Genomic DNA, 23,608 nt, shown 5'->3' with positions numbered 1-23,608 from the left:
GAAGAGGGGGGTGGGGAGGGATAAATTGGGAGTTCAGTATTTGCAGATACTAACTACTATATATAAAATAGATAAACAACAAGTCCCTACTGTACAGCATGGGGAGCTACGTTCAATATCTTGTGATAGCCTGTAATTAAAAAGAATACGAAAAGGAATATATATGTATAATTGAATCACTATGCTGTACACCAGAAACTAACACTACATTGTAAACTGACTATACTTCAATAAGAAAATTTTTTTGAGAAGTAAAAAATATTAGAACTTAAAAAAAAAAAGAAAGTCAATTGACCATATATATGTTGGTCTATTTCTGGACTCCTCTGTTTTGTTCTGATGAATCACCAGAACCACACTGTTTTGATTAATCTCACTTTATAGTAAGTCTTGAAATCAGTGGTGTTGGTACTCCAATTTTGTTCTTCCTTTTCAAAATTGCTTTGGCTATTCTAGATTTTTTTCATTTCCATATACATTTTATTAAAAAAATTTTTAAGTTAAAATTATATCACTTATATTAAAAAATGTAAGTGATATATGATATTTGGCTTTCTCTGTCTGACTTACTTCACTTAATATGACAATCTCTGGGTCCACCCATGTTGTAGCAAATGGCATTATTTTATTCTTTGTTATGACTGAGTAGTGTTCCATTGTATAAACATACCACATCTTCTTTATCCATTCATCTATCGATGGATACTTAAGTTGCTTCCATGACTTGGCAATTGTGAATATGAACATTGGGGTGGATGTATCTTTTTGAATTAGTGTTTTCATCTTTTCTGGATATCTTCCTTGGAGGGGGATTGCTGGATCATGTGGTAATTCTATTTTTAGTTTTTAAAAGACCCTCTATACTGTTCTCCACAGTGGCTGCACCAATTTACATTCCCACCAGCAGTGGAGGAGGGTTCCCTTTTCTCCACACCCTCTCCAGCATTTATTATTCGTAGACTTTTTGTTGATGGCCATTCTGACTGGTGTAAGATGATACTTCACTGTAGTTTTGATTTGCATTTCTCTAATAGTTAGCGATGTTGAGCATCTTTTCAACCTGTTGGCCATCTGTATGTCGTCTTCTTTCTGTTTAGCTCTTCTGCCTATTTATTGATTGGATTGTTTCTTTTTTTTTACGTTGAGCTGTATGAGTTGTTTGTATATTTTGGAAATTAAGCCCTTGTCAGTCGCATTCTTTGCAAATATTTTCTCCCATTCCATAGATGGTCTTTTCATTTTGCTTGTGGTTTCCTTTGCTGTGCAAAAACTTGTAAGTTTGATTAGGTCCCATTAAAAAATGTTTTTTGCTTTTATTTGTTTTGCCTTGGGAGACTAATGTAAGAAATCATTCCTATGATTTATGTCGGAGAATGTTTTGCCTATATTCTCTTTTAGGAATTTTGTGGTGTCATGTCATATATTTAAGTTGTTAGGCTATTTTGAGTTACTTTTTGTGTATGGTGTAAGGGAGTGTTCTAGCTTCATTGTTTTAAATGCTGCTGTCCAGCTTTCCCAACACCATTTGCTGAAGAGACTGCCTTTTCTCCATTGTATATTCTTGCCTCCTTTGTTGAAGATTAGTTGACTGTAGGTGTGTGGGTTTATTTCTGGACTCTCTAGTCTGTTCCACTGATCCGTCTATATACATTTAAGTGTCATCTTGTCAATTTCTGTTTTTAAAAATCTGCTAGGATTTGTTTGGGATTGTATTGGATAAATAGACCAGTTTAAGGAAAACTAACATCTTAACGATACTGCATTTTCCAATCTATGAATATAGTATATCTCCCCATTTATTTAAGTCTTCTTTGATTTCTCTCAGCAATGTTTTGTAGTTTTCAGTTTGCAGGTCTTGCACATATTTTATTAAATTATCCTGAAATATTTCATGTTTCTGAGTGTTATTGTAAGCAGAATTAAAAATTTTTTTTTCCAGTTTTTCATTCCTAATATAGAAAAGTACGATTATTAACCTTATAAACTGGTTAGCTTGCTAAATTCACTCCTTAATTCTAGTAGCTTTTTCCCTTATCTTCAGCATTTCTGTGTCCATAATTGTGTCACCTGTGAGTAAAGACAATTTTAGTTATTCTTTTTCAGTTTGTATGTATTTTGTTTCTTTTTCTTGCCTGATAGTGCTACCTGGGATGTTCACTGCAGTCTTGAATAGGAGTGGCTCGAGTCTCTTGTTCCAGTCTTGGGAGGAAAGCATTCAGCTTTGTCACCACCAAGTGTCCTGATAGTTGTAGGTTTTTTAGTGGGTGCTCTTTATAAGATTTAGGAAGTTCCCTTCCATTCCTAATTTGTTGAGAGTTTTTATCATGAAAGTGTGTTGTATTTTTATAAATATTCAGACTCAACCATATTAAATGTAAATGATCCAGATACTTCAATTAAAAGGCAGAGAATAACAGGATAACAAAGGAAGACTATATCAATCATGTGCTGTTTAGAAAAGAAACACTTTAAATATAAAGATACAAATAGATTGAAAGTAAAAGGATGTTAAAGGGGATACCAAACATGAACCACAAGAATGACATGCTGTATTAATGTCAGACAAGGCAGAGTTCAAGACACCCTATGTTGCCAGAGAGAATAAGGGACAGTTCAAAGTGATCAAAGAGGCACTTCATCAAGAAGACTCACCAACCCTAAATATAAATACACATACATAATAAAAGGAATTCAAAATGCATGAAGCAAAAACTTACAGAGTCAAAAGAAGAAATAAATAAGACCACAGTTAGAGTTGGAAATTACAACCCTCCCTTCTTATTTGTTGGTGGAACAAGTGGACACCTAATCAGTGAGGGTGTAGAAGACTTGAATAACATTACCAGACAACGGGACTTAATGCCCTGTGCAGCAGCAGCATAATGAAAATGGTTTTCTGGCACACATGCCACTTCCACCAAGATGGACCAAGTCATATGTAAGGCCGGCCATGGTGGGGAGATTCAGCCCACTGCTTGGTTTTGTGCAGCTTGAAGACAGAATAGTTTTTATGTTTTTAAAGACACATTAAGAAGAAGGAGGAAAAAAGGAAGAAAAGGAACATCTAGTGGAGACCCTATGTGGCCTACTAAGCTGAAAACAATGACTGTTAGCTCTTTAAAAGAAAAAATATATTGACCCCCTGTGCCACACATAAAACAAATACCAATAAGTTAAAAAAAAATGAAATCATACAACCCTGCTCTCAGACCACAACAAAAATTAGATCTCAGTAACTAAGATATTTAGAAAATCCTTAAATAATTAGAAAATTAAACATTATACTTCTCAATAATGTATACATCAAAGAAAAAAAATCACAAAGGAAATTAGAAATGTCTTGAATTCAATGAATAATGGAAACATCAAAATCTGTAAAGCAGTGCTTTGCAGGAAAATTTATAGCTATAAATGCTTATATTACAAAAAAGGAAAGGTCTAAAAATCCGCTAAGTTTCTACCTCAAGAAGCTAGAAACAGAGAAAATTATACAATAGGAAAGAAACGAAAAAGACAGGAGGAATCAGTGAAATAGAACATAGGCAGATAATAGAGGAAAAACCCCAAAAAATGGTTCCTCAAAAGACCGATAGCATTAATAAACCTTTAGTTGTGCTTATGAAGGAAACGGGGAGGGGGGACAGACGTCTGTACTGATATGTAGGGATGAAGAGGGGGATGTTACTATAGACCTTACCTGGCAGTGAGAGAATAACAAGGTGGGTGTTCCGAACAACTTCATGCCGATCCTGTAATCAATTTAGATAGAATGGTTAAGTTCCTTCAGCAGTGTGAATTACCAAAACGGAAACAAGTAGAAATCGAAAATACCTGTTAAAGAAATGGAATTCATAATTTGAAACATGACCAAAGAGACCTTTAGAGGCTTGGCTTCACTGGTGAGCCCTGGTGAGCAGACATTTTAGGAAAAAGTGATGCCAGTCCCGAGTGAGTGCAGAGCTGGGGGCGGAGGGGCGTCCCCAGCACCCTTGCCTTTCTTGAGAGCAGCACTCTCGACAGCCAGGGCAGACAGAGGCCTTGCGAGGGGAGAGCATGGGGACCAGTATGGCCATTAGCTACTCCCCCACTGCCTTTTTTTTTTTTAACTTTTAACCCGTATCTTTATATTTCAAGTAAGCTTTTTATACTTAGCATATAGTTAGTTCTTGCTTTTTAAAATCTAGTCTGACCATTTCTGTCTTTAATTGAAGTTATTAATCCAATTGCGTTTACTTCACTTGTTGATGTGGTCGAGTTTACGTCTGGTAGTTTGCTGCTTTTTTCCATTTGTCCCATCTGTTTCTGTTGCTTATTTCCCTTTTTTTTTTTTCCCTTGGTCTTCTTTTGGATTAATCCAGTTCTTTTCTAGGATCCTGCTAGAAAACCGTGTCCCATTTGGTTGATGGGATCTTGTAGTCCACCCAGCCACTCACCCCTCTGGTTGAAAACAGGATGCATAGAAACTACCTCTGACTGCCCTGTCTTGCAGGTTCTTGTTTGGAGAAAAAAAAAAATGCTTTGGCAGGGTGGGGGTCTCCCTCTGGTTCTTCTCTCTCCCTAGATTGTATGCTATCCAAGTGTTTTGCATCATTCTGTAGGGCATTTAGGAGAGGGGGGGCATCTGATGTGTGTGTGGGGGGACAGCCATCTCTTCCTGAAGGCACGTCTAGTAATCATTACTTCTGGTCCCCAAAGTCTGTTACTGCAACCTGCAAGTCTCCATCTACACTCTTCACAAGAGAAACAAGGGAAATATTAGGACCTGGATGGAAGCCGAGTGCCTGTCAATCTGTGGACTCCCTTGCACTGCAAGTCCCTGTGGCTCCCGTTGGAGTCTGCCAGGCCAGCAGAAGGACTGAGCCCAAGAGTGTGCTGGAGGGGCAAGGCAAAGAGTGATACAAATCCCTGTGATGAAGGCGGGGTCAGGGGGGCAGTGGGAAGTGCCCAGAGAACCTGGAGGCAGGTTGGGAGAAGGAGCCTTGTGGGTGGTGGACATTTGAAGCCAGTGCAGGTTTTAAAACCCAGGTGAGGGGGATGTGAAAATACCTGTGTTTTGGAAAAGTGAGTTTGATGCAGTAAAGACAGGAGGTTGTGGAGGGCATGTCCAGACGGCCAAGAGGCCTGTGTTGGGGGCTCCTGGGTTGCTGGGCTTCACACACGGACAATCTGGGGGCTTCCCACGTGCATGGAGTCTTACTCTTCTGAATAAAAATATTAGATCAGTTAAATCCCATCTACGATTAATCATGGTTTTGCAAGCAGTGATTCATAGAACAGTGAAAAGATTCATAATCTCAAAATTCAGGTTTACATTGTTAAAGATACAGGCTTTGTATTTTTCATTCTGCACTGCAGCAACCTAGGCCCCCAGACTGACGTGGACTTACTGAATGGGGCAGACTTTGTGCGGTCCAGGCAAAGACAGCAAGGCCTGCAGGGGTGGTGGGACGTGGAGGAAGGGCCGGTCAGTCGTGATTTCTCAGGTAGCTGTGGCAAGGCCTCGTGCCCAGTGTGTGTGTGTGTGTGTGGCCTCAGGTGTAGCCCTGGCTCTTGCAGCAAGGTGGAGTGTGAAAGGAGATGCCAGGTAGGTGGGGGCGGCAGAGGTGCGGAGGGTCGGGCAGAGGGAGCTGCTCTGAGTTTGGCTTGTTGAGGCTGTGTCTGGGAGCTGTGCCAGGATCTTCATGAGACGGCCCCGCAGGGGCAGCCAAGAGAGCAGGCAGAGAAGAGGTGGGAGAACAGGAGTCAGGAGGTGCCATCCTCACGCGGGGCCACATTGGGCAGCCCTGGGGGATCTGGACCCAGAATGGACAGGAGCCCGGGTGGAGCTGAGGCCATGGCCTTTGTTGGGGTTTCCCTGTGAAGGGCACCGCTGGGCAGGGTGAGCAGCAGAGGGACAACGGGGATAATCTCGACGCCTCTGAGCTGTACGGGGCAGGCCCCGGTTGCCTGGCCCCAGCTGCAGGATGCTGAAGGCAGGAGCACATGGTCCCCTGGCGAGTGCGGCCCTGGAGGGCAACCTGCAGGTCACAGGCGTGCTCCCGGGGACCCTGTGTTGTCGCTAGAGTTGGCTGCCCAGGAGGGGCAGCCTCTCCCCAACCAGAAAGATTTTTAAAGCTGTCAAAACATAAAATGCAAAAAATTAAAAATATGTATGAGACAGAGACATCTGGGGACAGATGTCCAGTGTTCACTCAGGAGGGGACTGGACACTGGGGAAGTGGTTTATAAGTCATTAAATTTTCTGGGGTGGAGGGGCATCCTCAGTCTGCCAGGCAGGAGGTAGGAATGTGTTGGCCTAAGGGAGCCAAGGTGAGTGAGAGCACTGGGGGCCTGTCGGTCTCAGGCTGGGGCGGCGGTGGGAGTCCCAGGGGAAGTGAGAGGAGGCAGCAGGTTCTGAGATGCAGGCGCGGGATGTCCCTGCTGACTTCGGAGCCCGAGCACAGACACATGGGGGAGTAGCCTCTCTGGCCCAGGCCCAGGCCCTGGGTGGGCTGCAAGACTCTGGGGCAGGTTGTGCGGCAGATTCACACAGGGAGCGGACGTGACCCTCTTGTCTGCTTGCAGCTCTGTGGCTGTCACCATGTTCTGGAAGTTTGACTTGAACACCACGTCCCACGTTGACAAGCTGCTGGATAAGGAAGACGTGACGCTGCAGGAGTTGTTGGATGGGGATGACGTCCTGCAGGAGTGCAAGGCCCAGAACCGGAAGCTGCTGGACTTCCTGTGCCGGCAGCAGTGCATGGAGGAGCTGGTGAACCTTGTCACGCAGGACCCGGCCCTGGACATGGAAGAGAAGGTCCGCTTCAAGTATGTACTGAGGCGCTGAGCGGCCGGAGCTGGGCAGTGCTCCCGGGAGGCGGTGGGCAGTGTTTGAGGATGGCCAGAGTCTGGCTTTCTGACAGAGGAGCCAACCTTAAATGATTCCCCCACCTGAGAAGTGAGAAGGCTCTCCGGTGGGGTTTGTTTTTTGTGCTCTCCTGGGTATAGTGTCTCGTTCTGGTTAACACAGTGAGTAGCGCTGTGCGGTGGAGGGTTGGGGTGAGTATGTGCTGGAAGGAGACTGGTCCCCTGACGGAGAGGCAGACGGGCTGCGTCGGCCTGGCTAGGTGGGGCGGCACCACCAGCAGGAGGCAGGCCCAGCCTGCTGAAGCGGCCAGGGCCCAGGACAGGTGGCATCTGACCGCTCGATGCTTCACTCTGGGTGGGGTCTTGGGCCCACAGGAAGTATGCTGTGTCATAGGTGGTACTGACCGTTCACAAAGTTTTTCCTAAAATGTTCCATTTGACAGTTGGCTTGGATGTTAGGAGATAATAGGAGGGATGGAGTGGGGGCTTGAGGGTGAGGACAGAAGAGTGTGAGCAGACAGGGGCCTTGGGTGACACGGAGGACCAAGCAGACCCAGCCTCCAGCTCTGAGGGTGCCACTCTGGGCCAAGCAGGTTCTGGAAAGCGGCGGGGCTGAGGGCTAGTGACTCAGGGAATTGGGGTGGACAGGCTGCTCTCATCTGCTCACGTGTCCCACAGGGGGTCAGTGTGTAGGGCAAAGCATAGGGTTGGCAGACTGTGTCCTGAGGTCACATCCTATTTTGGTGTATCTCGCAAGCTGAGAATGGTTTTACATTTTTAAATGGTTGAAAAAAATCAAAAGAATGATTTTTTGTTAAACATGAAAATGACAGAATTCACAGTTGTCCACCAGGAAAGTCACGTTGGACACACTCACACTGACCCGTTGGTGATGACAACATGGACCTTCTAAAATACTCTCTGGCTCTTTGCCAGAAGTCTTTGCCGACTTAGGAGGAAAATAAAGCAGGATAGGGCCACAGTGGGTCAGGACTGCAGTCAGGGTGGCCTGCTGCCTGCTGGGGAGGAGAGCCCGGGAAGAGGCGGGCCAGGCTTTGGGAGGAGCCGGCTTGGGGCCGTGGTGACCCTCTGTGACGGGTCAGAGGCTGTCGTCCGTGGGGTGCCCTGCCAGCCTCTCTTGTCTCAGCATCACCTTTAATGGCCCCTGTTCCTTTCGGTCTCTCACCCTCAGGTGTGTCCTGCCTGGTGACCAGTTCAAGGGTCTCCCTGTCTAGACTAGGGTCTGGTGGCTGCTCTTGGGGAGGGGAGCTGGGGCTGCATGTTGTGGTTGTGGGCAGAGGGAGCGTCGCGCAGTCCGGCAGCAAGGAGGGTTTGACAGCCCGGGTGTGGGCGATGCTGGCAGTCAGTTGGTGCAAACCAAGCACGCGTGGCGGTGAGGAGACCGTTGCTGGAGAGGGACGCACGTAAGCAGGCAGACGCAGCAGTGCCCGCGTGTTCACGCAAGGGCAGCGCTCGTGTGGGTTGGTCTAAACGCTGTGGCAGGATTCTACGGAGAGAGCGGGAATGAGCAGCAGGGTGCAGGGGCAGCTGGCGTGAGGGAGACCTCATCATCCCCCTGGGGACGCCAGTCTGCGGTGTCTGATACTGCTGAGTGAGGAAGCACGTGTGTGTTTTACCCAGAAACGTGGTGGTCAGTGGGAGAGAAAGCTGCTGAGGGACTGGTGGCTGTCTCTGGACTGTGACTTGGGAGTGAAAAGGGGCCTCTTCCTCACCAGCCCTGTACATATCACCTGTGCAACGAAAGTAAGAATTAAAATATTTTAATTTAGAAATCAATTTACTTTTATTGAAAATTAATTTACTTTTAAGTAAAATTAAATCAGGCATTCCTTTTTGAGAAAAGGAATAATCGGCTGGGTGGAGGGAGGAGGCGGTAGCTGAGGAAGAAGTGGGGTCATGGTGACTTTCAGAGATGCAGAGACCAGGAGCGGCCGACCCAGAGGTCAGGTTGTCTTGGCTTCGAGCGGGGGCAGGGGTCTGTGTCAAGCTCTCATCTCTGACGGTGGGGTGTGCCGGCCCCCTCTGCCCTGTGCAGGAGCAGCTGTGCTTCAGGGACCAGTGCCTGGGCTCCTCCAGCGGCCCTCATGCCTCTGAGGGGAAGCTTTTGCTCGCGGACCTGGTGAGCACCTCAGCTGGTGTGGCTTCACCCTTGGGGCTGCCGGCCATTATGGAGGGACTTCCCCAAAGTGGGGAAAGCGCCCGCGCCATGCAGGTCAGAGGGAAGCTGCCCTGAGTCATTTGAGCTTGAGCAGCACACACGGTTCCTGCTAAAGCCGAGGCTACTCCCTGCAGGGGAGGACTCTGTGGAGAGTCCTAGACTGGGAGCTGGCCACCTGGTCCAGCCCGAGAACCCTAATGATGCTTCTGGCCTTTTTCTTGTGGTTCCTGTACAGTTTGCCTGCTGAGTTCACGACCATTTGAGAAATAAGACAAAAGAGCCAGCAGCTGATGCCAAGATCCCACTTGTGTTAACGTATGCAGCGCTGTGGGGGGTGTTGGTTATAGCCCTGTGTGGAGGGCTTCCTCCTCCCAAGTCACAGAGGTAGAGCTGATCACCTAGTGGGAGCAGTGCTGGGTCAGGGCAGGCCCCCAGGAGGGCCCCACCAGAAAACCCTGCCTGCCCTACTAAGGGGCCGAGCAGAAAGAGGATTGCTAAGCCCAGCTGCCAGATGAGCCCCTGGGGAGCAGTGGTGTCAGGAAGGGAAGGGGCTCTCCACCGTTACAGTTCCTGGACCCTCCATCCTCGCCTCGCCCTGACAGTTCCCGTGTCCACCGGGATTTCTTCTTCCTCGTCTTTGTTTCCTTTCCCTGGTGAGTAGAAGTCCCGAGCAGCTTCCTGAGAAGGGGTGTGTGGGCGGCAGTTGTGGGGCTCGGGCCTGTCTGAGTGCATGTCCCCTTCCTGCTTGTTCTCATCTCCCTCTGGCTTTCAGTCCCGACTGGACACAGTTCTCCTGTGATTTTGAAGACTCCATAGATGTCTTCCAGCTCCTGGTTCCAGCCCCGTGGCTGACCAGTCTCACGTAGCTTTCCTCGGGCATTTAGGGCCTTGTCTTGCCCTGTTGTTCTGGGACCTCCTGGCAGTGTGACATGTTCCCTGGGTCAGGACAGGGGCCGCTCAGGGGCACCCACAACCCAGGAGAGGTTTTGGTCAGAGAGTTTGGGAGAAAGTAGTATAAATAAGCGCAAAACTGAGCAAACGGAACGGAGGGGGGGCTGGAAGTCTTCCTGCACCAGCGCCTCCACCTGCCTCGTGCCCGTGGTCTCAGCCAGGCCCCTCGGGAGCTGTGTGTCCGGTTCTCCTCGCCCCGCCCGAGGCAAGAGACTTGCCACCACCACTCCCTGCCTTCCAAGTTCATCTCCGCCTCGAACAGTGCAGAGAAGGAGACAGACAGACCCGCGTGTTCCGTCAGCCACAAGGAACCGAACGTCTGCCCCCTGTGCGCACTGTGCACCCTGTCAAAGCACTTCCTGTTGGTGAGATGCCGAGGCAGGTCTCAGTCCCTCCAGCTGGGTGCAGCCTTCGCTAGGTAACAGCAGTGCCTGGTGGCTCAGCGGGCCACACGCGGGCACATGTGAGTGCGCGTGCCTGCGTGTGTGCGTGTGCGCACACGTGCTCAGGAGACAGGATGGGGCCTTTCTGTGTGCTCTGGAAAAGCTTCCCATGCTTTTCTCTGGAGCTTGCCTCTCCCTGTTGTCCTGTTGTTTGGAGCCTGGTGGACATCTCCCCACCCATGTCGTGGGGTCCCTATTTGGCCTTCCATGTGCACTCTGAGAAGGCTCTCCGGCCTCCGCCCCTGGCGGCTGTACCCTCTCTGCCCTGCCGGTCACCGCGGTGCATGTCCGTGGTGCAGAGCTGCCCCGTCCAATCCTTGTAACAATCCTGTGAGGTGGGCGCTGGCCACACCTCTGTCTGGGCCTCTGTGTGAAGTTGGCAGGTCCCTCACACCTGGCTGCCCACTCGGCACTGTTTCTCTGAGCTCCAGGAGGCACTTTCTTCTCTGGGCTGATGAGGAACACCTGTTTCCTCCCCGCCACGTGCGGTCGACTGCCCCGCTCCACCAGCTGTTTGCTCTAGAGTCTCGCAAATCCAGGCCGCCCAGCTGGTCCGCAGTGACCACCATCATTTGTGCTCGTGCTGGGTTCCGTGTTGGTGGCTCGTTGAGGCGACCTTCATCTAGGGCTCACTGTGCCGGGCGCTGGGGGTGCACTCGAACCTCCACGTTCAGATGCGGACTCCCAGACACACAGAGGGCAGGTCATGTGCCCAAGGCTGCACAGCATGTCCCTGTCGTGCTGGTCTGCCCTGCAGGACACTCTCCCAGGTTCCTGCCTGCTCGGCGCTGGATGCCCTCGCCTGTGCCCCCAGATGTGCTGCATGTGGCAGCAGGCATTGTCACTGCTCCGCTGTGGGGCTCTGTCAGGGGCCATACAGGGAGCACAGTGGTACAGGGTTACATGTAATGGGATGAGGGTTACTTAGTATCTGGTCATTTTTTTCAAATGAATCATAAATGATTTACATATATTGGTGTTTCTTTTTTTTCTTTTTTTGGTGGGGGAGGTAATTAGATTTACTTATTTATTTATTCTTAGAGGAAGTACTGGGGATTGAACCCAGGACCTCATGCATACTAGGCATGCGCTCTACCACTTGAGCTACACCCTCCCCCCCATATTGGTGTTTCTTAGCAATAACTTGCCTGCAAAACACCTCAGAACTGGGGCTGCTTTGTAAGCTGCTGCTGTGACATCTCATCAGTCTGGGAACAAGCTGGGTCTGTGCTTGGTGCTGTTAGTGCAGGAGGGGCATGGAGGAGGGAGGACAGAGGACCAGAGATAGGAGACCCTGGAAGATGAGGAAAGGTCCTGTAGAGGGTGGAGATAGGGCCAGTACCTATAGGATGTCAGACAGAGGCCAGGGTGTGAGGGGCCTGGAACAGGTACGACGTGAAAGCTGTCGAGCTCCAGTTAGTCAGAAATGCCGTTTTGTCACAGAATAAGCATTTTCAGTCTGCTCCAAGAATATCTATGTTCTTGCCCGTGGACCTGCTTCCTAAGAGGCAGATTATTTAAGTAGCTTCCTGACAGTTGGAGAAGTCTAATTTCACCTCCAGTTGCTTGCCCTGTGCCCCTCTAGGTACCCAAACATGGCCTGTGAGCTGCTGACGTGCGACGTGCCACAGATCAATGACCGGCTGGGAGGGGACGAGGCTTTGCTGAACCTTCTTTACAGCTTCTTGGACCGCGAGCCGCCCCTCAATCCTCTGCTCGCCAGTTTTTTCAGCAAGACCATTGGCAATCTAATTGCAAGAAAAACTGAACAGGTGATCGTCTGCCAAGTCCACGTGGTTTGGGAGGGCTGGCGTGGATGGTGCTGACACATCTTGGTGACAGCCGTTGCTCTGTGACCCATGTCATTAGGTTGTGGGGCGCAGAGATCTGCCTCTTCTGTGGGACACACATGGAGCAGGCTGGGCTACTGCTCTGTGAATTAGAATTTGGTTAAGAAAGTGGCTTCCCAAGAGACAGCTCTGCTGACTGGCTGTGGAGTAAGCAGCGCCCCTGCCATCCCCGGGAGCTGCGCAGGGCCCCAGGCCAGGGCAGCTTGTGCGGCTGCTGACCCGTCCCAGGCACGCATCGTGCCAGGACCTCGAATGCCTCTGCTGCATCTGTGTGGGTGGCCGGTGTCTGTGTGTCTAGGGCACTTACTGTTTCAAAGCAAGTAAAAGGAAACTTGTAGCAAGAGGTCTCTGTAAAGTAGTGGGTGGATCCAGCTGGAGCACGGTCTTCCTGGAGGCCTCACATCACCCTGAGCACTGTGTTGAGAAGGCCGTCCTTCCTCGGTTCCTTTGCAGTGTCCCTCATGCCGCAGATGAGCAGTTTGACCTGCGTGTGTCCGTTTCTGTTCTGTTGTCCTGCTTGTGCTCACCAGCATGGCTTAACCGCTGTAGCTTTATGAGTTTTGATATTTGATAGAGTTAGGCTTCTCACTTTGTTTTTCTTTAAGATTGTTTCTTACTGTTCTTTGCCTTTGGCATTATTTTAGAACGAGTGTGTCTCCTCTGCCCCCCAAAAAGCCTGTGGAATGTCTGATTAGGCTTGCATTGTCTATAGACTGGGGTTGACAGATTGTGGTCCACAGGCCAAAGCTGTCCTGCCACTTGTTTTTGTAAATGAAATTTTACTGAAAGTCAGTTGCTCCCATTTATTTACACATTGTCTGTGGCTGGTTTTGTGCTATAGCAGAAGCTGAGTAGTTAGGGCTTCTTTAATTTCTCTCAGTAATGTAGTTCTCTGGGTAGTGGTCTTACATGATTTTCATCATATTTATTCTTAAGTAGTTGATGTGTTCCTGTTACTCTAAACAGTATCTTTTTATTGAAAAATTTTAGTGAAATAATTATAGGTTCACATGTAGTTGTATGAAATAACACAAGAATATCTTTTGTACACCCTGCCCAGTTTCCTTCAACAGTGACATTTCATAAAACACTAGTAAAATATCACAACCGTGGTACTGACGTTGGTACAACCCACAGATCTTACTGAGATTTTCCCAGTTTCTCTTGTTGTCATTTGCGTGTGTGTGTATGAAGTTCAGTACAGTTTATTGTGTGTGTGGGTTGGTGTCTCCACCTTCACGGGTAAGATGCTGGACAGCTCCAAAGCCACAAGGGTTCCTTGTGTTGCCCTTCTATAACTACTCCCACCTTCTCCCCGCCTCTGTCCCTTCACGCATCCCTAACCCCTGGCAACCACTAATCTGTTTCCATTTCTAAAATTTTGTTATTTCAAAGTGCTAGTTAAATTAAATCTTGTAATATGTAGCCTTTGAGGATTAGCTTTTTTTTCTAGCATAATTTCCTGAAGATTCATCCAAGTTGTTCTGTGTATCAGTAGTATGTTTCCTTTTATTGCAAAGTAGTGTTCAACGAGGTGAATGGACCACAGTTTGTTAAACCATTCACATATCAGAAGGACAGCTGGGCTGATTCCAGTTTTTGGCAATTATCAAGAAAGCTTCTGTTCTAATAATTTATATTCCTTAAAAAATTTATGTATGTACACAAGATCATGTCATCTGTGATTAATGACAGTTCTGTTTTATCTTTTGCAAACCTTATCATCTCTTTTTCTTGCTTTACCGCATTGACTGGGACTTGCAGTACAGTGTTGAACTGAAGTGGTGGTGGTGGGCATCTGTGTTTTATTTACTACCTCTGAGGAAAGACTTCCAGTGTTTTACAATGAAGTATGGTGTTTGTTGTCGAGTTTTTATAGATTTTTTTAAATCAAAGAGTAAGAAAATTTTCTTTATTCCTAGTTGTTTTAGTTTACGACAGGAGTGATTGTTGAAATGTGTCAGATGTTTTTACCGTATCTATTGAGTTCATCATAAGGTTTGCCTTCTCCATTCTGTTAATAGGTAAATTCCACTGATTGGTTTTCTGATGTTAAACCAACCTCGACTTCCTGTAATACAGCCAACTTGGTTCTGATGTATTATGCATTCTTTCATATTGCTTTTTTTTTTTTTAAGAATTTTTCTATCTGTGGTCATCAGTGAGATTGGCTTATAATTTCCCTTTCTTATAATGCCCTTGTTAGGCTTTTGGAATCAAAGTTTTATGTCCTTATACCATGACATGGGGCTTACTCTCTCACCTTACATGCCCTGGAAGAGTCTGGTATATAAGACTGGGGTGATCTTCCTTTGAACGTTTGGTACCCGTCTTCAGTAAGGCCGTTCATTAGAACCTGGAGCTTTCTGTATGGGGAGGCTTTTAATTATAAATTTTGTTTCTTTTGATACTTCAGAATTCTTTTCTTCTTGTCAGTTTACGTAAGTGTGTTTTTCAAGGGAATTTTTCATGTTTCTAAGTGTACATAAGCTGGCGTACACTTGTTCCTGGTGACCTCCGGCTGGGGTCATGCATCTGTAGGTGTGCAGGGCGTCCGAGGGCCTGCTCTGCTGTGCTTTCAGTCGTCCTCTCCAGGCGCCCCGTTGCTCCTTCCGCACGTCTCTCTCCTCCAGCTTCCTCTTCTTCCCCAGCACTTCTCAGCATGAGGGTGGCCGAGATTCCTTAGCTGGGTGGCCCTTCTCAGGGCCGTTGTCCCTGGTGCAGCCTGAGTGTGCCTCAGCACAGCGGCCTGGACACACAGGCACTTCCTCTCTGGGCCAAGCTGAGCTGACCTTGCAGACAAGTGGCCAAGGGGGCCGCTGCCCCAGCTCCTCCGCTCCACCTGTGCCCAGCCCACCGCACCCCCGTGGCTTTGTGCTCAGTCATCCACGTCTTGTTGGCCCTGGTCACCAGCTGGCCATCCACCTGACCACCTCTGCCTCTTCTTTTCCAGAACCTCAGTCCTTTCCCTTCAGCTGCCTGTCAGCTCTCTGGGTTTGTGTCCCGTGTCCGATGGCTGCCACCCCCGGCTCGGCTCTGTCTGCGCTGGTGGCTTCTGCTGGAAGCACTTGAGCTGCTGCATGTGGAGTGGTCGCTGCGCACAGCGGCTTGCGCTCTGACCCTGCTCTTGCGTGCCTGCGCCTGGCCTCCTGCCGACTCCTCTAGCCGGGGGTCCTCTCATGCCCTGCGCCCCCGGCCCCCGGGACTCACCTGTGTCCGGGCCTCTGCCTGTCCTTGCAGGGCTTTCTTACAACGTTTTCTAGGTCTTCCCATTATTTCTCTCAGTACTGTTGAAAATAAATCTTTCCCATGGCAGTCCTTGGGGGTAGTAGCCTCTCCTGGTGGTCAGGGTCTCCCCACTCATTTCTCAGGGGGCGTCTGATTTCAGGTGATTGTGTTCTTGAAGAAGAAGGACAAGTTCATCAGCCTGGTGTTGAAGCATATCGGCACCTCCGCCCTCATGGACCTGCTGCTGCGTCTGGTCAGCTGCGTGGAGCCTGCCGGGCTCCGACAGGAGGTCCTGCACGTGAGTGTGTGGCCCTCCCGTGTGTGTGCCGTGCAGGTTCTCTGAGAGTGGGGGTCGGTGCCTGGCACAAGGAGGCCGGAGCCGGGTGAGGGTCCCTCTGGGCAGGTCACTGGGGCTTCTTGTCAAGGTTTGTATCCGAGGTCTGGCGTCCGCACCTTGCCTCTTGTCCTGCCCGGTCCACTCATGAGCCAAGAGCAGCAACGGCTTCCTCGCTTCCACCCTGCGGTGCGCGCCTGGGAGGGAACACTAGCCCATGAGGGTTACACTCAGAGAAGCTGCAGAGGCCAGAGTTGGCCTGTTGTTTGTCCTGGAGCGTGTGCCTGTCTGTCCTGACAGTAGTCGCCTCCTGAGGGCTTTCCCCGAGAGAGAGAGGATTCTCAGCCCAGAGGAGCCCAGGAAGTCAGTGTTGGACAACCTCTTCACGTTGTTTGGCAGGTTTTGTTTGTAATGCGATGTAAGATAGGTAAACTGTTGGGCCTTCTTGCCAGTTTTCTGGCTCCTGGAATCAGGTGACAGTTGTCATCGAGGTGGCAGGTGTCACTCTTAGGTTCGTAGCTCACTTCTCTGTGGACCAGCCTCTGCTATAATTAACCCTCGTAGCAGATGTGCTGCAAAGCGGCATGGACGTCAGCGTTGTTGGAGTCGGTGGGAAGCCTACGCTGACCCACGCCGAGCAGGTTGGGGCAGACCAGCCCATTCTCAGGCGAGGAAGTGTGTCTGTGCGGCCCAGGTCAGCCCCTGGACAGCATGGAGCCCTGCAGCCTTCACGGTGCTCCTCCTGGTCTGGGAAGGGCCCAGAGGCCGCAGGGGTGCGGCTGGGCCTCTGTGTCGCGCTGGGTTGTGCGCTGAGAGAGCCCCATCAGCGCGCGGGAGGCTCCGGGCTCCCCTCGTGCTGTCTTGGGAGAGGTCCTGAAAACAGCTGGTGCATGCATGTGTAAGAGTCTGAACCGTCAGGACACGTGGACAGTGACTCCCTCCTTTGTAATCTTTGAGTCACTCTAGAATTCAGTCACTGCTGGTTCTTCCCGGATCTGGGTGGCCGCACAGGCTGGAGCAGGAGTCTCTGTCCCCAGAACTTGGTGGTGGATTTCTGCTGCATTGAAGGGCTTCCTTTCCGGTCAGTCAGATGTGAGCAGAGTCACCGACAGGCCCTCTTCCCTTCCAGTGGCTCAGTGAGGAGCAGGTCATCCAGAGGCTCGTGGAGCTGGTCCACCCGAGTCAGGACGAAGACGTGAGTGGGGGCTGACGGGGGCGGCGTGCCCTGCATTGCTGTCCTCAGATGAGGACCAGTGAGACACCACTCTTCCTTTAGTTGAGCACTGACTTCTAGACTTTTATTTTTACTGAAAAGTAATGCATGCATATTATAAAAAACAGTTCAGACGGAATTGTGTTAGTTTTCTGTGGCTGAGTCACAGATTACCCCACAGCTGAGTTGCCTGTAGCAGTAAGCTTTTTATGTTAGTTTTTATGGCTCAGGGATCGGGCCCTCTGCCCAGGCTTTCACAAGACTGGTCACCCTGGCTGCCCGGGAAGGGCCTGCCCCCAGGGTCACAGTCACCGGGCAGGACTGCGTCCCATGAGGGCTGCTGGCTAAGGCCGGCCTCAGCTCCACACCCTGGGGCCTCGGCTTCTCACGGAGCAAGCGCCCCCCTCACTGGCTGCGTTCTGCTCCCGTGAGTGGCTGGTTCCAGCCTGTACTCACCCGCAAGGAGGCAGCTCCGGAGGAGACCCCCTGTGGCAGAAGCGTGCAGGGTGGCTGCGGTGTCACTGTGGAGAGTGTGAGGTATGTCCCGATAGGCCTGTCTCCACGGGTGCCAAAACTGAACACGCCTGCTCTCCTCCGCACTTTTGAGAACGGGGTGCTGACTCCTGTCTGAGCCTTTGCTGCTGTCAGTCCCGCCGGCCCACAGGGCTGGCCAGGTGGCTGGGGGTCTGTGCTCCGGGTGGGGAGGAGGGTGCGCTGCAAGCTGACTAGTTCCTTCCCAGCCTGGAGGCCAATTTGGATGCTTTCATTGTTCCCTAAAATAGTCACCAGCACTTCCTTCAGCCCGGTGTCCCGTGGGGCTGCTTCCTGCTTAGTTGCCCCTGCAAGGAGACAGGGGCTGAGTTTCTCCCTAAGTCATATTCATCTGCCCCACAGAATAACCCCCACATTGATGGCAAATGCTTGGAATAAGAGATTCTAAGTTTTCATGGGGTTAATGCTTCCCTAGAAAAATCTTCTGTTTTCTCTGTAACAACTCTCGTGTCATTAGCTCACAGGACTCATTCTGGATATTAGAGCTACTTGTCAGTTTAAAGACAACCTCAGTAACGTGGGCACACACGTAGTGTAGCTCAGAAATGGGTCTGAGGGACAGAGCAGTATCTGGCATATTTGACCATTGAGGCCCCCTTTGAACTCTGGGGGACAGAGCAGTGGCTAAAACGTGTGGCCAGATCTGCACCCTGACAGTGAAAGGCTGACCAGGCGTCTCTGAAATGAAGCAGCCTGGAGCGAGTCCAGCATCTCAGGGGACTGAGCCGTGGGAATCGCTCTGACTGTGCAGCCTTGGCTGTGTGGACGCTTGTCCGTGGCCCTGAGGGGAGCTGTGTGTCTCCCTGTCTTTTCAGAGGCAGTCCAATGCTTCCCAGACGCTCTGTGACATCATCAGGCTGGGCAGAGAGCAGGGCAGCCAGCTGCACGAGGCTCCAGAGCCAGACCCCCTCCTCACAGCACTGGAGTCGTGAGTGGTGGGCGCGTGCTGGCGGGCCTGGGGTGGGGCGGCCTCCAAGCCCGCTCCAGGCTCCCACAGGCACTGCCGCCTTCGCTGGTTGTTTGTAATGAGCTGGCTGTGAAGGGCTTGTCCTCATCCAGTCACCTGGATGGGCCCCTTCTCACAGGAGGGGTCTCCGGGGGCCTCCTAGCAGGTGCGGAGAGTGCAGGCCAGCCAGGGCAGGGGCGTCCTGAGAGCCTGGGTGCCTGGGCCGAGCCCTGAGCAGAACCCCTCTGGGGTGCAAGGCGTTGCCCCGCCATGGGTAGGCCCTGCCCTTTCCAACCTGGTCTGTGAGTCTGCACCAGGAGGTGGTGACCCCATGTGTCCGACAGGCAGGACTGCGTGGAGCAGCTGCTGAAGAACATGTTCGATGGAGACCACACTGAGCTCTGCCTTGTCAGCGGGACGCAGGTGCTGCTCGCCTTGCTGGAGACCCGGCGGGCCGGGTGAGTCTCCCGAGAGGGAGTATGCCACCCGGAGCAGGGGTGACACTTCAGGGACCTGGGGCCCAGAGGGGCGGTCCATCTGGGCACGCCGTGTCTTCTGATCACTTCCTGATTTTTCAAGTGACCACACAGATAGACTCTCCTTGTTGGAAAGGTGAACTTCACGGCTGTGGCCCTGTTCCCTTTGACCTTCATGGTCAACCTGGTTCCCACCTCAGCCCAAAGGCACTGCTGTCGCCAGTTTGGAAAGCGTTTGGACTTGTCTGTGGAGCACACACGGTCAGCTGGCTTCCCCAAGGACTGTCCCAATGAGTCAGCGCCCACAGCACCCTTGTAGGCTGTGTGTGTGTCGTATGGAGGGTGTGTGGCGTGTGCGCTGTCTGCTCTGTTCGCTGTGCTGTGTCACCACCCAGCACGCTCCCCGGGCGGTTGCAGTCCCCGTGTCCGTGTCTGGGGGGAACTTCACTGTGGCCCCCAGTGCTCACAGCCTGCACTTTTTTTAAAAGAAAGGAAAAAAAAAAACGACGGGAAATTGAGTCAGTCTCAGTGGTGACATTATTAGCAGTCTCTCTCTCTCTCTGGTGCCCAATTCATATTTATTAGTTTATTACCTAAAAATGGACTTCTGAGGTTAGTGTCATTTCCCCATCAGACGCCAGGATACTGCTTTTCATCTCCACGAGCCCAGGGCGCCTGGCCCCTCCCCAGGGCCCTGCCCAGCCTGGGACAGCATGAAAATGAGGAAACAGAGAGGAGCCAGCTGATTTTCTTTGCTTTTTAAAAATCTTTTTATGTATTTAAACATATTTTTCTACAATGATTGTGTATTACTTTTATATTTGGCGAAGTGTTTCAATAAAAATCTCAGAAAAATTAGCTGGATAAAGCCATGGGGACAATGTGGGCTGGTTCTGTCTCTGTCACTGAGGAGTGGGGAGGCAGGAAGCGGAACCAGTTCCAGTGAATGTGACGTCCATAGCTGCTGGGCTGGCCCCCGGGCATGGCCCCCGTACGATCAGGGGCCTCCCTGGAGACGTGAGTGGACACATTTGTGGGCGTCCCCGTGTCTCCACCTGCCTTCTCGTCCACAGGACCGAGGGCTTGGTGGACGCTTGCTCTCAGGGACTGGACAGGCCGTGCACCGTCAGCAGCGGCGTCCTGCATGGCATTGAGCCGCGGCTGAAGGACTTCCACCAGCTTCTGCTCAGCCCGCCAAAGGTAGGTGACTTTGAGCAGAGGCTGGGGCTGTGGAGACGATGTGGGCTGGGTCACTTGTAAGCGGAGGACTCCACACATCATCCAGCCAGGGTGGGTGCACTCAGACGCTGCTGTCCCCAGACCCCAACTGAGAACCATAGACAGGTGCCAGAGGCATGTTTCAGACCCCATGTGCCGTGTCCATCTCGTCTTAGGTGAGGCCTGGGACTTGGACGTTTTGCTGCCCCCCAGATGGCTCCTGCATTCTGAAATGGGGAGTTGTCTGAGGACCCGAGTTCATTGTAGGCCTGGCCTGTGAGCTGGGGACACCTAGCCTAGGTTCAGGGATCCTGGGAGAGACCCTTTGTTCAGCTGGGCAGCTCTGGGCAGTGAGTGGTGATGTTGAGGATAACTCACTCCTCCACCACCTCAGTCCCTCTGAGCAGCCTAGGGTGCCCGCCCCTCTCAGCTGGTGGCCTCTTCCCTCCCCTCTAGTGCTTCTCCTTGGCATGCACCACGGTCTGCCGTGCTGTTTATCATGTTTACCAGCTTGCTTCTGGTCTGCCCCCCACTGGAAAGGAAGCTTCATGAAGGCAGGGATTCTGGAACATTCTGTTAATGAAAAGGTGGACGCGCTGAGTTGCATGTGCGGTTCCCCCCGTCCTACAGGCCAGCTTTGTCATCAGTCTCCTCTGAGTGTGTCAGCTCAGTATCTTGAGACTGTGTCCCCGAGAGCACTGCCCCATGTTGGTTGCATCTTGTATGCCGAGGCCACCTCCCTTGGGCTGGCCACCTGAGACCAGGGTGCCCTGGACTCCCGGGAGCAGAGGTCCAGCCTTGGTCACTCTTTTGTGAGCCCCGAGGGGAGCGGTGGGGTTTTTAACCCTGCTGCCCCTCATTTCCTCCTGCAGGCAGCGCTGCCTTGAGGACCCCCTCCAGCTGGGCCACGTCATGCAGCTGCAGCCCTGGCCCTTTGACACTTGGCACCTGAGCTAAGAGAAGCCCACGGTGGTCACAAGGCTCCAACTGGGCGGGGCTTCTGTGTTTGCAGAAAAAAGCGATCCTGACCACCATCGGCGTGCTGGAGGAGCCCCTGGGCAGCGCCCGTCTGCACAGCGCCCGCCTCGTGGCTGCACTGCTGCACACGAACACGCCCAGCATCAACCAGGAGCTCTGCCGGCTCAACACCATGGGCTTACTGCTGGTGAGCGGCACCGCTGCCCCCGTGCCTGCCCGTGCATCCTGCGTGGGCTGCAGCGGGGTGGGGGGCAGGCAGCTGGACCTCAGCCCCTGGGCAAGGGGCTGCCTAAAAGGGGACCCTGGTTTGGTCCTGGACCGGGCACAATCCGTGCAGAGAGACTGTCTCCTGCCCCCAAGGCTTGACGTGAGAGCCCAGGGCTGATTCCCCCGTTTGAGGGGATGGAGCCCATCTCCTTTCTGATTCCTGCCTTGAGAGAGAACTCTGTAGCTCTTCAGCACAGAACAGCCCAGGAGAGCAGCTCCTCAAGCGCACAGCACGGCAACGCTGGCGGGCTGCCCCCGCGGGGCCTCGCCTGAAGTGTCCTCAGTGCAGATCCATCCTCAGGGTTCTCCTCGGCCTTGCCCTTGGGTCTCTGCTCCCAGGAAGCTGAAATCACTTTACATTTAAATCTCAGTCCCTGAAGGAGCCAGCCTTGGAGCTGGGCCTTAGGTGCTGATGCCGCGGGAGCCCTCCCAGCACTGGGGAGGCGGCGGGGCTCAGCTCTTGACTGCAGAACCACGTGTGGGTCAGAGGGCCATCATAAGACTCCATTTCCCGTCCTCTCCGCAAAGAAAGTTTTCTCTCTCCCACTCCCCCTTTTCACTCTTATTTTACTGTGGCAAAATATGCGCAGCGTAAAGGTTAACGTTTTAATAACCTTGAAGCGAGCAGTTCAGCGGCGTTAAGTGCGTTCGTTGTTGTGCAGCCACCGCCACGATCCATTTCCGGGACTTTCTCGTCTTCCCAAGCTCTTTTAAACACACTTCCCATGCCCCGCCCCCGGCCCCCGGCCCCCGGCCTTCTGTTTTCCGTCTCTGAATTTGACTCCTCCGAGTGCCTGTGTTGGTGGGCTCATACAGTGTGTGTTCTCTTTTGTCTGGCTTATTTCGCTGAGCGTCGTATCCTCCAGGTTCATCGGTGGCGTAGCGCCCGCTGTACTTCCCTTCCTTTTGAGGCTGAATGGGATTTCGCTGTGTGGATATAGTACACTGTGTTTATCCATTCATGCATTGATGGACACTCCGGTTGCTTCTGCATTTTGGCTGTTTTCACTAATGCGTCTATAAACATGGATGCGCAAACGTGTGCAAGAGCCCCGGCTTTCACTTGTTCTGAGTATATACCTAGAGGTGAGATTGATGGGTCAGGTAGTAGTTCTGTGTTCAACTCTTTGAGGTGCCCACAAACTGTTGTCCATGGTTGGTACCCTGTTTCACATTCTTACCAGCAGTCTATGAGGGTTCCAGCTTTTCCACTTTCCTCCAACTACAGTTTCCATTTTTTTTTGATAATACCATCTTAATGGGTGTGAGGTGGTATCTCATTGTGTCTTGACTTGTGTTTGCCTGATGATTAGTGATGTTGAGCACCTTTTCCTGGGCTTTGTACATCGTCTTTGGAGAACTGTCTGTTCCAGTCCTTTGCCCTTTTTGAATTGGGTGTGTTTAATTTTGGTTGTTGAATTGAAGGAATTCTTTATATATTCTAGATGTTAAACTCTTAGATATTTGATGTGCAAACATTTCCTTCCATTCTGTGAGTTATCTTTTTATTGTCTTCATAGTGTTCTTTGATACACAAAAGTTTTAAATTTTGATAAAGTCCAAGTTATCTATTTTTTTCTTTTATTGCTTGTACATTTGATTCCATACCCAAGAAATCATTGCCAAATCCACTGTTATGAAGCTTTCCTGTTTTCTTCTATGAGTTTTATAGTTTTACGTCTACCAAGTCTTTGACCCATTTTGGGTTCATATATAAGTGTAGTGTAAGGTAAGGGTCCAGCTTCATTCTTTTGCATGTGGATGTCCAGTTTTCACAGCACAATTTGTCTTCTTTTGTTTTTTATATAAGTTTCACGTGTACATTCTATTTCTACTTCTGTATACCCTACAGTCAACTACTGGAAATTTAGTTTATGTCCATCACCATGCGGCTGATCTCCTTTACCCGTTTCATCCTCCCCCCGCCACCCCACCACCCCTTACCACTGGTCGTCACTACTCTGTTCTCTGTATCTGCGTATTTGTTTTTGTTTGGTTTCTTTATTTAGTTTGTTTTATATTCCACATATGAACGAAATCATACAATATTTGTCTTTCTGACTTATTTCACTTAGCATAACACCCCCAAGGTCTATCCATGTTGTTGCAAATGGCAAGATTTCATTC

The 23,608-nt window shown here is 50.7% G+C and overlaps 1 protein-coding gene and 1 non-coding gene across 10 annotated transcripts in view; one reads left to right on the top strand and one right to left on the bottom strand.

Moving 5' to 3' along the window:
- The window catches only part of PPP6R2 (protein phosphatase 6 regulatory subunit 2), a 68,357-nt gene that overhangs the window by 31,672 nt on the left and 13,077 nt on the right, over positions 1-23,608 (top strand). For 2 of the 9 annotated variants that reach the window (XM_064491326.1, XM_031463550.2), the window contains 9 exons: positions 6,565-6,807; positions 12,005-12,191; positions 15,658-15,795; positions 16,961-17,026; positions 17,477-17,581; positions 18,412-18,524; positions 18,887-19,000; positions 20,092-20,218; positions 21,249-21,401. In XM_064491326.1, coding sequence (XP_064347396.1) covers positions 6,581-6,807; positions 12,005-12,191; positions 15,658-15,795; positions 16,961-17,026; positions 17,477-17,581; positions 18,412-18,524; positions 18,887-19,000; positions 20,092-20,218; positions 21,249-21,401 — 1,230 coding nt within the window. In that variant the 5' untranslated portion in view covers positions 6,565-6,580. Of the gene's footprint in view, positions 1-6,564; positions 6,808-10,138; positions 10,355-11,981; positions 12,192-15,657; positions 15,796-16,960; positions 17,027-17,476; positions 17,582-18,411; positions 18,525-18,886; positions 19,001-20,091; positions 20,219-21,248; positions 21,402-23,608 lie in introns of those variants that run through there. The other 7 variants (XM_064491322.1, XM_064491323.1, XM_031463560.2 and 4 more) reach the window with 6 other exon arrangements.
- Positions 11,461-11,534, bottom strand: TRNAT-AGU (transfer RNA threonine (anticodon AGU)). Its single transcript has one exon. It is a non-coding gene; the product is annotated as a tRNA-Thr (tRNA).

The sequence above is a fragment of the Camelus dromedarius genome, chromosome 11, assembly GCF_036321535.1.
Source record: "Camelus dromedarius isolate mCamDro1 chromosome 11, mCamDro1.pat, whole genome shotgun sequence".
NCBI lineage: Eukaryota > Metazoa > Chordata > Mammalia > Artiodactyla > Camelidae > Camelus > Camelus dromedarius.
Note: the sequence above shows the minus strand (reverse complement) of the source record. Positions and strands in the feature narration are given on the sequence as shown.